The sequence below is a fragment of the Lepidochelys kempii genome, chromosome 4 (assembly GCF_965140265.1).
Source record: "Lepidochelys kempii isolate rLepKem1 chromosome 4, rLepKem1.hap2, whole genome shotgun sequence".
NCBI classification, from domain to species: domain Eukaryota; kingdom Metazoa; phylum Chordata; order Testudines; family Cheloniidae; genus Lepidochelys; species Lepidochelys kempii.
The window spans coordinates 12,196,916-12,211,949 of NC_133259.1; the positions used below are offsets into that span (position 1 = coordinate 12,196,916).

General features: G+C 47.0%; 1 protein-coding gene across 7 annotated transcripts in view; it reads right to left on the reverse strand.

Moving 5' to 3' along the window:
- The window catches only part of SLC4A4 (solute carrier family 4 member 4), a 261,671-nt gene that overhangs the window by 32,847 nt on the left and 213,790 nt on the right, over positions 1-15,034 (reverse strand). For all 7 annotated transcript variants that reach the window (XM_073340388.1, XM_073340382.1, XM_073340384.1 and 4 more), the window contains 2 exons: positions 11,123-11,311; positions 1,712-1,825 (listed from right to left, as the gene is read on the reverse strand). In XM_073340388.1, coding sequence (XP_073196489.1) covers positions 1,712-1,825; positions 11,123-11,311 — 303 coding nt within the window. The remainder of the gene's footprint in view (positions 1-1,711; positions 1,826-11,122; positions 11,312-15,034) is intronic.

Here is a 15,034-nt window from a genome sequence, read left to right on the forward strand (position 1 = left end):
TAATGTAGTGCCAATCTTTAAAAAAGGGAAGAAGGAGGATCCTGGGAACTACAGGCCAGTAAGCCACACCTCAGTCCCCGGAAAAATCATGGAGCAGGTCCTCAAAGAATCAATCCTGAAGCACTTACATGAGAGGAAAGTGATCAGGAACAGTCAGCATGGATTCACCAAGGGAAGGTCATGCCTGACTAATCTAATCGCCTTCTGTGATGAGATTACTGGTTCTGTGGATGAAGGGAAAGCAGTGGATGTATTGTATCTTGACTTTAGCAAAGCTTTTGACATGGTCTCCCACAGTATTCTTGTCAGCAAGTTAAAGAAGTATGGGCTGGATGAATGCACTATAAGGTGGGTAGAAAGTTGGCTAGACTGTCAGGCTCAACGGGTAGTGATCAATGGCTCCATGTCTAGTTGGCAGCCGGTGTCAAGTGGAGTGCCCCAGGGGTCGGTCCTGGGGCCAGTTTTGTTCAATATCTTCATAAATGATCTGGAGGATGGTGTGGATTGCACTCTCAGCAAATTTGCGGATGATACTAAACTGGGAGGAGTGGTAGATACGCTGGAGGACAGGGATAGGATACAGAGGGACCTAGACAAATTGGAGGATTGGGCCAAAAGAAATCTGATGAGGTTCAATAAGGATAAGTGCAGGGTCCTGCACTTAGGACGGAAGAACCCAATGCACAGCTACAGACTAGGGACCGAATGGCTAGGCAGCAGTTCTGCGGAAAAGGACCTAGGGGTGACAGTGGACGAGAAGCTGGATATGAGTCAGCAGTATGCCCTTGTTGCCAAGAAGGCCAATGGCATTTTGGGATGTATAAGTAGGGGCATAGCGAGCAGATCGAGGGACGTGATCGTCCCCCTCTATTCGACATTGGTGAGGCCTCATCTGGAGTAGTGTGTCCAGTTTTGGGCCCCACACTACAAGAAGGATGTGGATAAATTGGAGAGAGTCCAGCGAAGGGCAACAAAAATGATTAGGGCTCTGGAACACATGAGTTATGAGGAGAGGCTGAGGGAACTGGGATTGTTTAGTCTGCGGAAGAGAAGAATGAGGGGGGATTTGATAGCTGCTTTCAACTACCTGAGAGGTGGTTCCAGAGAAGATGGTTCTAGACTATTCTCAGTGGTGGAAGAGGACAGGACAAGGAGTAATGGTCTCAAGTTGCAGTGGGGGAGGTTTAGGTTGGATATTAGGAAAAACTTTTTCACTAGGAGGGTGGTGAAACATTGGAATGCGTTGCCTAGGGAGGTGGTGGAATCTCCTTCCTTAGAAGTTTTTAAGGTCAGGCTTGACAAAGCCCTGGCTGGGATGATTTAATTGTGGATGGGTCCTGCTTTTGAGCAGGGGGTTGGACTAGATGACCTCCTGAGGTCCCTTCCAACCCTGATATTCTATGATTCTATGATTCTACTGAGCATGAGCAAGGTTGGCAGGATCCTGCTCTACGTTCAGGATCTGTCATTGCATTTTAGAAAACGTTTCAGTCAATTGACATGGCGTTAATGGGAACGACATAAATTTGCACTTCTCAATAAACTGCTTTCTAACTGGCTCAGCAATACAATCCTTTCTGGATAGCTTATTTTTTTATTATTGCTGGTCTGATGGTTGGTAATTTCACAGAAGGAAGACAGAAACGGCAAAGTGCAACAGAAGCCACAGAGTAAAATAACGGTTGTGTGTTGAGAGATCACTTTTACCTACCTTGAATTCACTTGGCACAATTAGTTTTGGTGTATCCACACCTACTAGGGCATCTATTCCACAGAAAATCAGAATGGACAAGATAATGGCAAAGTCACTGATGAGCTTCCTGGCCTGAAACAGAAGGTGACACCATAACAGTGGCTGGTACCAAGAGCAACTGTTTAAATTCAACGTGATCCTCTTATTCTTGTATTTGGTGGCAATTCAGGGTAAACGTTTCCCTTTCTGCAGGGACAAAAGGGGCACAGTGCAGTGGCTGAAGTGATTTTAAAAAAATGTGCTTTGGTACTTTATTACACGGTCTGAAAGCCAAACGATTAGGCCCTACACAGAACTGCAAGAACAACCCCCAGGGAAAGGAACTTCTGTTGCAGAACACTCCCACAAAAATTCTCTCATGCGATTTTACCGATAATCTAATTCTACGTCGGCCAACAATCCCCATTATCCAGACCCAGTTTCCCATAGGAATGGTTTCTGAAAAGCTGTGATACAATTCCATCAGGAAAAACGGGCCTCTTATTAAAACAAGAGGCATCTCAAGTAAGATGAGAAGTGTCTGGAAGAAGAGGTGGTGGGAGGAGATTTTGATCACAGATCTCTGAATAGCTCTCCAAATGAGATGCAAGATAGTTACTGAGATGAATAAGGGGGTCTGTGGCCGTAGTAAGATTTTTAGTGGTACACTGTTGGGGTTGTTTGTCAGCTGTCAGGGTTATTTGTCAGCTGTCAATATTAGATGCAAGACAGTGGCTGGGATGAATAAGGATGTTTGAGGATCTTTGGATGGTATGTCTCTAGTGCTGTTTGTCAGTTTGTAAACAATGGTAAACTGCAGAAAGCCAATCATTTAAAGAAGGAAAAGTGCAACACTGTGTATGTTCTGCATGCCTGAATGAAATAAAGGAGCCGTGTCATCTTTAATGCAACATCTTAACTCCTGGTTCATGCTACCTGCCTTGTGTGGTATGGATCAATGCACAGCCCAAGCCTCAGAGTTAAAATTTAAGAACACAATCCTGCTTGAGTAACCTAACTGTTATGGCTCATGTGCATGGATTGCTGGGTAAAGAATAACCCTCCAGCAGAGAAAAAATGGATTTTCCGAGATAGACTCAGTTTACACCTGCAGCCACCCCCATCAGGGCTTCAATTAACCAGCCGCAGGTTTTGTCTAGACATTTGTCCGTCAGCATCTTCAGTTGCTGAGCAAGTTCTGTTACTTCAATGACCCCACAGTCCTATGGGCATTTTGTAAAGGTGCCAGTAAGCAGGCTGACAAGCCCATGTGTGCTGCAGGATAGACCACAATAATTTAAAGTACAGCTGTAGGCCCCAATTCAGGAAAGCACCTAAGCACTTGCTTAACTTTAAGCAGAGAAAAATTGAGTAGGGATGCTTTCCTGAATTGGGGTCGTAAGGATTAAAAAAAATCATCATCACAGGGTTTCATTTCTACTGTGTCTCAATAATTTTCTGTATCAAGCATGCTCTGTCTACAAGTGAAGGAAGGTGTCAGGGAAGAAAGGAGAGAGAGGAAATTCTCTCATTCTTGAGTGCAACAGTGTTACAAATACCATTACCAGAACATGTTAAAACCACCTTCAGGAAAAGGCAGTTACCTTTTCCATAACTGGCGTTCTTTGAGATGTGTTGCTCATGTCTATTCCACAATAGGTGTGCATGCTCACCATGTGCACCGGTGCCGGAAGTTTTTCCCCTAGCAGTACCCGTAGGGGGGAGTGCCCCCCGCGACCCCTGGAGTGGTGCCTGCCTGGCGCAGTATAAGGGGAGCTGCATGGTGCCCCCCACCCTCAGTTCCTTCTTGCCAGACAACTCCGACAGAGGGGAAGGAGGGCGGGATGTGGAATAGACATGAGCAACACATCTCGAAAAACACCAGTTATGGAAAAGGTAACTGTCTTTTCTTCTTCGAGTGATTGCTCATGTGTATTCCACAATAGGTGATTCCAGCTTTATCTATTGGAGGTTGGAGGATTTCACAAGTTCTCAGGATGGAGGACAGCCCTGCTGAACCCGGCATCCCCATCCCTGGTTTGGGAGACGATCACATAGTGCGAGGTGAACGTGTGAACCGCAGACCACGTGGCAGCCCTACAAATGTCCTGGATGGGGACGTGGGCCAGGAAGGCAGTCGAAGAGGCCTGCGCCCGAGTCGAGTGCACCTTCACAATTGGTGGCGGGGGAACCCCCGCCAGCTCATAACAGGTGTGGATGCACTAAGTGATCCAGTTGGAGACACGCTGAGTGGAGATCGACTGACCCCTCATGCACTCAGCCGAGGTGACAAACAGTTGCAAAGACTTCCTGAACGGCTTAGTCCGTTCAAGGTAGAAAGCCAGAGCCCTTTGCACGTCGAGTGTGTGGAGGCGGGGTTCCTCACTGGATGCTTGGGGCAGAGGACCAGCAGGAAAATGTCTTGACCCATCTGATAAGCGGAGACCACCTTTGGGAGGAATGCAGGGTGTGGGCGGAGCTGAACCTTGTCCTTATGAAAAACCATGTACGGGGGCTCGGAGGTCAGGGCCCTGAGCTCCGAGACCCGCCTGCCCGATGTGATAGTGACCAGGAAGGCCACCTTCCACGAGAGGTGGGACCAGGAGTATGTGGCTAGCGGCTCAAATGGGGGCCCTGTGAGACGGGACACCACCAGGTTCAGGTCCCACTGCGGGACCGGGGGCCTACCATACGGGAAAAGACTCCCCTTGAGGAACCGGCCAGTCATAGCATGGGAGAATGCTGCGTGCCCCTGCACCGGCGGATGGAAGGCCGATATGGCCGCCAGTTGCACCTTGACAGATGAGGGCGCCAGGCCCTGGGCTCCAAGGTGGAGGAGGTAGTCCAGGATAAGCTGGATCGGGGTAGCCACCGAGGAGACACCCCGTTCAGCTGCCCATCTGGAGAACCAGGACCATTTTGCCAAGTAGGCACGGCATGTGGAGGGCCGTCTGCTTTCCAGGAAGACACGCTGGACCCCTTCTGAGGACGTCCTTTCCTCTCCACTATTGAGCAGCCATGCCGTGAGGTGGAGAGCTGCTAGGTTGGGGTGGAGAAGGCGGTCCCCGGTCCTGGGAGAACAGGTCCACAGGGAGTGGCAACGGCCGCAGCAGAGCAACCGCCAGGCCCGTGAGGGTCCCGCACCAATGTTGCCTTGGCCACTCTGGGGCTATGAGGAGGACCTGCGCCCTGTTTGTCTTTATTTTCTCCAGGACCCTGCTGATCAGTGGGAACAGAGGGGAAGGCATAGAGAAACTGGCCTGACCAGGACAGGAGGAAGGCATTGGAGATAGCGCCCTGTCCCAGTCCCCTCCGGAGCAGAACCAGGGACAGTGCCAGCTCTGCCGAGTCGCGAACAGGTCCACCTGGGGAGTCCACACCTGCGGAAGAGCTGGTGAGCCACTTCTGGGTGAAGACACCACTCATGTTGGGAGGAGAAGTCCCTGCTCAAGCGATCCGCCCACACATTCTGGGCACCCGGCAGATGGAAGGCCCTCAGGCAAATGTTATGGGCTACACAGAAATCCCACAGCCTGAGGTCTTCACAGCAGAGGACAGAGTCTCGCCTTGCCTGTTGATATAGAATATAGAGGCCGTGTTGTCTTTGAGGACCCTGACCATCTTGCCCTGCAGGTGCGAGCAGAAGGCCACACACGCCAGGCATACTGCCCTGAGTTCCTTGACGTTTATGTGTAGGTTCAGATCCTGCATCGACCACAGACCTTGGGTCTGAACATTCCCCACATAGGCCCCCCCAAACCAGGTCCAACTCATCGGACACCAGCTCCTGCGATGGGGTCCTGTCCCAGAACGGGACCCCTTGGAGCATGTTGCTTGGGGTGGACCACCACCACAGTGAGGCGATCACCGAGTCGGGCACGGTGAGGACCTTGTCCATCCTGTCCCTGGCCTGGGAGAACTTCAAGGCCAGCCAGAGCTGGAGGGGCCTCATTCGGAGTTTGGCGTGGCGGACCACGCATGTGCACGCCGACATGTGACCCAAGAGCCGGAGGCACGCTCTGGCCATAGTCACCGAGAACCTTGTAACTGTGTCGATGAGCCCTTTCAGGGTCTTGAACCTGTCCAGTGGGAGGGAGGCTGTGGCAGTCGAAGCATCCAGGAGCGCCTCAATAAACTCTATGTGTTGGACCGGGACTAACGTGGGCTTGGCGTCATTTACCAACAGGTCCAGGGTGGCACATGTGGACAGTAGAAGCATCACGTGATCCCTCACCTGCGACTGGGAGCTGCCCTTGATCAGCCAATCGTCCAGATAAGGAAAGATCTGGACCCCCCGGTGCCTGAGGGAGGCCGCTACCACCAACATTCGTTTTGTAAATACCCGGGGGGCAATGGATAGGCCAAACGGGAGGACCATAAACTGGTAGTGATTCTGCCCCACCAGGAAACGGAGGAAGCGTCTGTGCCCCTCGAATATGTGAATGTGGAAGTACGCGTCCTGCAGATCGAGGGCAGCGTACCAGTCCCCGTGGTCCAGGGAGGGGATGATGGAGGCCAGTGAGACCATGCGGAACTTAAGCTTCACCATGAACTGGTGTAGATCCCGCAAGTCCAGGATGGGCCTGAGTCCCCCTTTGGCCTTCGGGATATGGAAATAGCAGGAGCAGAACCCTTTGCCTTTGAACTCCCCAGGCATCGTTTCCACTGCTCCTAGACTCAGGAGCCGCTCCTCTTCCTGCTCAAGCAGGGCTTCATGTGAGGGGTCCCCCAAGATGGACAGGGGCGGGGGCAAAGTAGCGGGGGCAAAGTAAACTGGAGGGCGTAGCCCTGGGAGATGGTGTTGAGGACCCATCAGTCTGAGGTCAGCCGTGACCACTCCGGGAGGAAAGCACACAACCGACCGTAGAAGGGAAGCCCTATTGAGAGGGGATCCCCGGGGAGAACTGGCAGAGAACTCCTGAGCGTCCCATCAAAACTGTCTTTTCCCCGCCTGTTTGCCCTTGGAGGACGCAGGCTGCGGGGCTGGCCGCAATTGCCTCTGAGGGCACCTTTTATAGTCCCTCGACTTTTTATAGGTGGCCTCGTACTTCGGCTCGGTGGCTTGAGTGGGAGCCTGCTGCGGTTTAAACTTAGATTTGGCCGGAGCCGGAACATAGAGACCCAGAGTCCGGAGGGTCGTGCGGGAGCCCTTCATGCCATGCAGCTTTGTATCCGTTTGTTCCACGAACAGAGCTTTGCCGTCAAATGGGAGATCCTGCATGGCAGCTTGCGCTTCACTTGACAGCCCGGACAGCAGGAGCCACAATGCCCTTCTCATGGATGCCGCCAAGGCCATGGACCGTGCTGCTGTGTCCACTGCATCCAAAGCCGCTTGCAGCCTCTGTACCCTCCTCCACCAGCGCCTTGAACACTTTCTTATTGTGCTCCTGGAGGGAGTCCTCGAACTTGGGCAGGGAACTCCACAAATCGAATTTGTACCTGCCCAGGAGCGCCTGGTGGTTTGCCACCCGCAACTGAAAACTCGAGGAAGAATAAAGCTTTCTCCCAAAAGAGTCCAACCTTCACGAATCTTTATTTTTCGGGGTAGGGGCTGGTTGGCCCTGCCGCTCCCTATGGTTGACCGACTCGACCACTAGGGAGTTGGGTGCCGGGTGGGTATAGAGGTACTCGTGCCCCGTGGCGGTTACAAAGTTGGAATGTTATAGCTAAAAATAGTTGGAATGTTATAGCTAAAACTGACTGCTGACTATGATTCTTTCTAAATAAATGTGACATTTTGTCTTATCCCCTTTTATAAGATCCTGCTGTTTTTTATTTTATTGGTATAACAATATGGGTTTCTCCCAAACAGCGTAAACAGTATGCGGGCAGGTCACTCCTTGGCATAAAGCAGCTACAAGTGCCGCACGACTTAAAACCCGGGGCGCGGGGCATGCCCCAGCCTGGGCACTCTAACTGAACTAACTGAACAGCTAACTAACTACAGGTACTAACACTGAACGAACAAGCAGTTCTGGGACGAGCTACAGCAAAGCTGAAGCAGAGTAGTTCCGATGCACCTTCACTGGTGGCAAGAAGTAACTGAGGGTGGGGGGAGCGCGCGGCTCCCCTTATACTGCGCCATGGAGCGCCACTCCAGGGGTCGCTGGGGCGCTCCCCCTCCGGGTACTGCTAGGAGAAAAACCTCTGGCACTGGTGCATGCGGTGAGCACACACACCTATTGTGGAATACAGATAAGCAATCACTCGAAGAAGAACCGATCTTGGAAACAGGATGAACTAAAATGTTTCGGCTGACTAGCTACCAACCAGCATGGATGGGCCCGATCTTTGTTTGCGTGCATGTGCAAGAGAGGTGTGTGTGTGTAAAAGATACATCCTGTTCACACTGTCTTGTACAACCATATTACATTAAATGGGTTTCAAGATCACTCCCAGTATTGCCAATGAGGGTTCAAAAATTATGAGTCAGGTCTCTCCAAAATAATGAAATTTTAAACAAATAAATATTGGGCTCTTTTTATTTGCCTCCTGATGTTTGATGGTTTTTTTAGCATTCATGTTTTCAAGCTTTTCATTGCTCCCATTAGGGCTAGAAACGTACTCCCCCCCCAATGAAAGTTGAGTTTCTCCTGTGATCATGTGTCTCAAGATAAAAATAAAGATATTTAGCAACACTGATTCCCGAAACAATTTTTTAACATAGCCTATTTGGCAAAGCAGATTGGGCCTTTAATATGAAACTATAAAAGCAAGGAAAAAAAAAAATCAAGATTTCACATCAGCAATGGAAACAGTCACCAAGGGACTCATATGGGGAGGTCAGAGAGAGGAACTCAAAAGAAAGGAGCAGAAAACTATTTCAATGTGGGTGTGGTGCCATGTACGGAAATGAAGAGTTTTTAAAATTATATCCTGATGTTTCTTTTTTATGGTGTTAAAGTAATAAATGAACCACAAAACTGAAGTGAAAAGCAATTGCGGGCAGATCCTCAACCTGTGTCAACTGTTGTAACTCCATTGAAGTCAACGTAGCTGTGACAGTTTTCAGTAGCTGAGGGTCTGACCCTTGAAATTTAACTAGCCAGATCACATTGGGCTTTTATATGCTATTGTGTCAACTTCTCAGAATTCTTCCTCCCAGGCTCCCCAGCTTCACATGGTTAGAGATAAACTGAACTACATTCCTGCCATGGTGGAATTTGTTTTCTTTTCATTAAAAATAATAAAAGTTCCACTTCAGTGCTGCAGGAGCATAAACATCACTGTACTATAAATCCTATTGCAGTCAGAATGCCACAGGGGGGTTCTCTGAGAGAGAGAGAAAAAGTTTTGTTATGTACAGAAACCTGAAACTAGTGCCCTTGTTTTTCAGGTTTTCGCTCGGATGAAATTAGGGTTGGATCTTGGGGATGGGGACCGCTGTTGTCCAAAATATTGCAAACTGGGTTCTCTAAGAGGGAAGGAGTAGAACTTTTTTCACCACCTCTCTCACCTTTGACAGCTGTCATTGTGACACTAGCTGGGCAAACAGAACAAGCAGCTTTTGCTGACCCACCAGGGCTATGTATCAGTTGGCTAAGAGTCTGTTGTCGGGAGAGAGGAGCTAAAAGGTGTGTTACTGAAACACCTCTATTCAGAGATCAAATATCTCCCTGTTTGCTTTCAGCATGAAGAGCAAGAGTCCCAATCTGCACTAAAACTTCTTATATCTATTTGTGCATGGCTCGAGAAATCCACCTCATGTAGGAGGAGAAGGAATCTTTAGCTCAAAGACTGCAGAGCTCTGGGCATGTGCAGTCAACTTCTGCAGAAACAATGCTTCCTTTTAAAAATCGAAATTCAGTCCCTAGCCCTTTATGGTCACTACGGAAACCTCCCAAATACAAACTGACAATAAATGAAGTAGTGCCGTTTTCCTAGGACAGCTAAGACAGCCCCAGTGCTGCTGCTGCTACTGTTAGAGGCCACCACTGCAAGAAGTAGGATGCCTTCTGGGAGCTGTCACATCTCCCTTGAAACAGCAAAGTGGCTGAAGACCAGCTGGGAATGGAGATTGAACTAGTCTCTCATCCCAAGTGAGTACTTAGATACACAGAAAAACCTAAACTGACTGTTCTAGGTAGAGAGAGACAAGGTGGGCGAGATACAGCTTTTAATCACCAACTTCTGTTGATTAGACAGAAGCACATTTGCATGGTGAGGAAGCTTGATGTCTCTCCTGTACCTGCCCATGCTGTGCCTGATCTACAGAGAGAGGACTTCAGTATCTAGGCTGTTAAGATGTAAAATATGGCCAAGATCAAACATTGCTATGAGAACATTCGCTTTTTCATTCATATTCGCTCATCTCTTTGCATATCGGTTGTTGTATTGTTTCTTCCTGTCTTATTCTCTAAGGGCCAGATTCTGCCATCTTTACACTGAGTAATATCTTACTCCTCAAGTCATAGCACTGATTCCACTAGAATTATTCAGGAAGTAAAGGTAGCAGAATCTGGTAAAAGCAGCCTAATCCAAAGCCTGTTTAAGTCAATGAAAAGATTCCCACTAATCAAGTCTGTTCTTAGATGAGACCCTAAAAGAGTCAATAGAATTTATGCTGTTAAATGCATACCATAAAATATACAGGAAATGCATCATGGTTGAGGTAACATTACTACTAAGACCATAACTTTTTAGTATTCTGACTTCTGAGCATTTAAAATTTGCAACCTTAATATTATGAGGTGTCAGTTTTTATATTCTAGACAGATTTATTTCTAGGGCATTAGGAGACACTGGACTACTTTTACTCTGTAAAAATAACTTCTTTTTGTACAGACAAGAAGTTGCTTACTTATGCTTTTGCTGCACCTGTGTGTCACTCGATAAAGTGATTTCTGTTTATACGTTCAGGCATACCACACAGAAGACTGTTTATCACCAGGTATCCAGTCTTGCAATGGGAGCAGGACTCAGCTTTACTATCAGGACACTGAAAATGATCTTTGGCTACTACTGGCAGCTCAGTTTTCTGTATAAACTAAGGGCTCTGCATTGGTGAATTCTTAACCCTGGAAGCAAAAGCTCTGATGAGATTTGTACTAATCAATTGCATCACTGCACCCCTCAGCTTGGAATTCTTGTCTGTGTAAGCGTTATTGTCACTACAGGCTCCAGCCAGTTTTCAATTCTTCCGCCATCTCACTTGTGCCCTCCAGAAACGTTCGGAAGTTTAGAGCTGAAAAATAAGCAATTCCATGACTTGCCTAAATTCAATACTATTGAACAAATAGCATCTGGTGTCAGTGCGTGCATCCCCACATAGTGGTGTTTGTCCTTCGGCGCTGTATCTATTGCAAAAGAAGGGGTTGCAAACAAGAGTACATTGTATGTGCTCTTGTTTGAATAAGCCAATTCCCCCAGGTGATAAACAGAGATACTTACAGTGGTTGGGAAATAACGGCTGGTTTTGAACTTCTTCAGAGCCATGGAGCAGGTGTAGGTGCCAAAGAAGAGGATAAAAGACATGAGGGTGATGTCAGGGACGTAGTTGCAGTTGTTGCCCATAAGGTAGCCTCCATATTTCCAGCACTCCTCCTTTGTCAGAGATGACCAGGCGATCGTGTTATTGTACTAAAGAGCAAAGAAAATATCCCATGAAGCTGTGCTCTGGTATAAAGAACAGGAGGACTTGTGGCACCTTAGAGACTAACAAATTTATTTGAGCATAAGCTTTCGTGAGCTACAGCTCATAACTCTGCTCATCACTAAAATAGCAGCTGGAGCAGAAATCCCAGAACTACAATGCTATGGTCTGAGGATGAAAGTTTCTGCAGTGGTGTGGCTGTTTGGTAAGTGAATGTGAACTGGGCGGCAGAGCGGGTGCATGTGCACAAACAAAAGGCAAAGCTTGATTCCCTCTCAGATTCTGGAATTTAAAATGTAGGACAGTGATACCTACCAACAATATAAACCTCTTCAGTGAGAGCATCATTTCATCCCTGTTCCCTCCACTGGATATGGAGAACTGCCTCTGTCTCCACTGGTAGGGCCTCCCCAACCTGGCAATCATTGTCTAGCTTCCCTGTGGCTTGCCTGATCAAGTTGGAAACCAGATACAGAGTTCTGATGTGCAAGTGGAGCAACTGGCCCGAGACCCAAACTTTACACTCAGATTTCACTTTTTCTAGTTCACTCCCTGCCCACACCACCTAATCAAAACCCATTCCTATCCAAGAAGGCACAACACACTGGCCTTCTAGCAGAAGAGACCCCATGCACCTCCTCAAAGTGGGTCCCAAGACTGCCTGATGTCACTTGACAGCAGGAGGCTTCCACTCCAGAGCCAGCTCTGGCAGTAGCAGTTCAGACCCCTCTGTAACGGAGTTATGAGCATCACCTCCACAAAGTTCTACCCAGACCACTAAAATATGAGAAGTATGGTGAGCTACTGATGCAAAGTCTGATTAATTCTGGGTAACGAGTAGCCCTCCTGGTGAACCAACACACTGGCCTTCACACATTCCTGGTTTTATGTTGAGAACAAAGCTCTAATTCAGTTCTGGGGTCCCTCTATATAGTTCATAGAAGCCCTCAGTTTAGCAGCGCGTGCAGAGCACAAAATGGCCAAAGAACACCAGACTCCACCGCAAAATGCTCATCTCGGTAATCACATTAAATTGCAAGGGACAGAACTGCAAAACAATTCCCTTATCAGACTTCGTATTGGGCATCGTCAGGCAATCTGAGCCTTGTATTTCTTATGACTCCTTTTAACACTGCTGCATTTAGAACTGTTCAGAAAACTGTAGCTGCCAACGATAAAACTGCAACCTCCTTTGAGAAAAGGGGATGTATGATTTCACCAATTTTGATTTAATTACCATTGAAAAATTGAACATAAAAATAAGTTTGCCTAAATCGGGCCAAAAAAAATTAAAAAAAAAATCTATGGAATTATTCCCAAGTGGAGTTACCCAACACCTGACAGAAAAGTGTTCCTCCTATATCTATCCATCATACACACCCTGACGTTCAGCTCTGCTGTCTATTGTACCATACATAAAGACCCTGCATGGATTTAGTGGCAATATACAAGATACAGTATGACTTTCCTTTTGGGGGCCATTAAAAAGGCACAGGAGTGGAACGTTTCTGGATTGAGTCTTAAGGCATTCACTGCAGTAATGTTGTAAAGCACCAGCTCACCTGGGACTCAGTACAACCCCTACTGAAAACAAATATTTCCACTGACTTCTGTGGGACTTGAATTGGGCCCTTATTTATAGTAGCACTGGGAAAGATTCTGCATGTGAGCAAACCTGAATTGCGTACACATGGATTCAAATATTTTAAACCAGATCATAATCCTGTAATTCCCAATAAGGAACACAATTTGTACTTAAAATTACATGATAGACCCCCTCATTTCCTTGTGCAGTTATGTCAGAAAATGATCTATTGCTTAATACTCAGCAGAGTTTATGGAGTTCTTGTCTCCTCTCCCTATGTATACATAATTCCCAGCAATGCCAGTGCGGTGAGAAGGAGAGAACAAATCTGAATGCATAAAGAATGAAGAATACGAAGTGTGTATGTGCATCATCAAAATAAACTTGTGAAAAACAGGTGTGGGCAGTTTAAAGGGACACTGCCCACTCAAAATACAGTGTTAAACAAAACTGAAGTCGTTTCAGGTAACTACACCTATCCCCGAACCTCCTGCCAGTTCTGGGGGGGAGTTTACAGTCACATTTTCCTATTTCAAACACATGTTTTCTGCCTTATGCTGCAGAAAAACCCAAATGGAGGAAATGGACTATAACAGCAGAAGCAGCGAAATGAGCTATCTACGAAGTGCAGTCAAATGCACATAGCCCACAAACAAGGAAAAAGAGAAGAAGACGATTCATCTGTTTCGTTACAGGAATCTTAGATGTTGCTTATTACTATGGTAGTCACAACCTTTTCAGACGGAAATCGGAGATACAATATGAAGGCATTCCCTTAAGCGACCACACAAGGAGTCGGGGGGCAGGGGTGGGGGGGAATCAGTTACTTAGAAGTGGAATGCTGAACTAGTGAACGGACAAAATTGTACTAGAAACCTTGGAGACACTTTAAAAGTACTAATTTAAGACCAGGAGATGCCTACTGTTGGAGAGTACACACACGTAACCACAGTGTGCGTTTGTTAGTATCTCATACACTTATATACATGTATCAATATACATCAGGCATGCAACTCAACAGTGGCCATGTATCAAATTGTGCTGGAAGGCTGCTTGTATTATATTGCAGCTTCCTCAGCAAATTTCACCAATCCAGAAAGTTGTAGTTGAACTGAGGTGTGATGTTGCTGACAATGATGGAGGGTGTGGGGAAGGGGGGAAACTATCAGTTTATCCACCTGACAAGGTGCCACCACATTTGCTCTCTCAGCATTTTCTCTCTCTGAAGCACAAAGAAGCAAAAACGGGTTCCCTGTTAAAAGGATTTCTGCCTATCTGCCTGGACCGCTAACTTCAAGCCTGGAACAAAAGGCTAAGTGGGAGGATGTTTTCGGAGCAGGGAGATAAAGACAGAAGTAAGATTTTGTGCCTGCCTCCCGCATACTGATTTTGAATGTGTATTCCTGGAGGGTAAAACCACTAGGTCTTGGACGCCAATAGCTTCATAAATAAACAACTGTAGAGTGTTAATTGAATGTTTCAAAGAAAATGAGTGTTTGGGTCACCAGAAGCACAAGAGAAAAAAGGGTTTCCTCGTGAGCCTTTTCCCCATTATCATGTCATTAAAATAAAACAAACACCCATCATCAGAAGCATTCGCCATGAACTAAACCATTCAAGAGGCAGCACATTTGAAACTGACAGGTACACTGAAGGGCTCTCTTCTCAGAGCCTGTTCATAGATTTAAAATAGATGAAAAGTTTTTGGACTACTTGATTGCACTGTCTTTACCCAAAGAATCACGTTTTATTACAGGTTTCAGAGTAGCAGCCGTGTTAATCTGTATTTGCAAAAAGAAAAGGAGGACTTGTGGCACCTTAGAGACTAACCAATTTATTTGAGCATAAGCTTTCATGAGCTACATGCATCCGATGAAGTGAGCTGTAGCTCACGAAAGCTTATGCTCAAATAAATTGGTTAGTCTCTAAGGTGCCACAAGTCCTCCTTTTTTCCTTTTTTTTTTTTTTTTTTTTTTTTTAAATGTTTTATTACAGCGGTTTCCTTTTCCAGCTTTGAGATTAGACCGCAAGCACCAAGAGGGCAACACATGGACCAACAAGATGACCTTCCACAGTGGCTGGCTATCAGTGGAAGTACACTGGTAAGGGTTCTTGCACCAGCGGA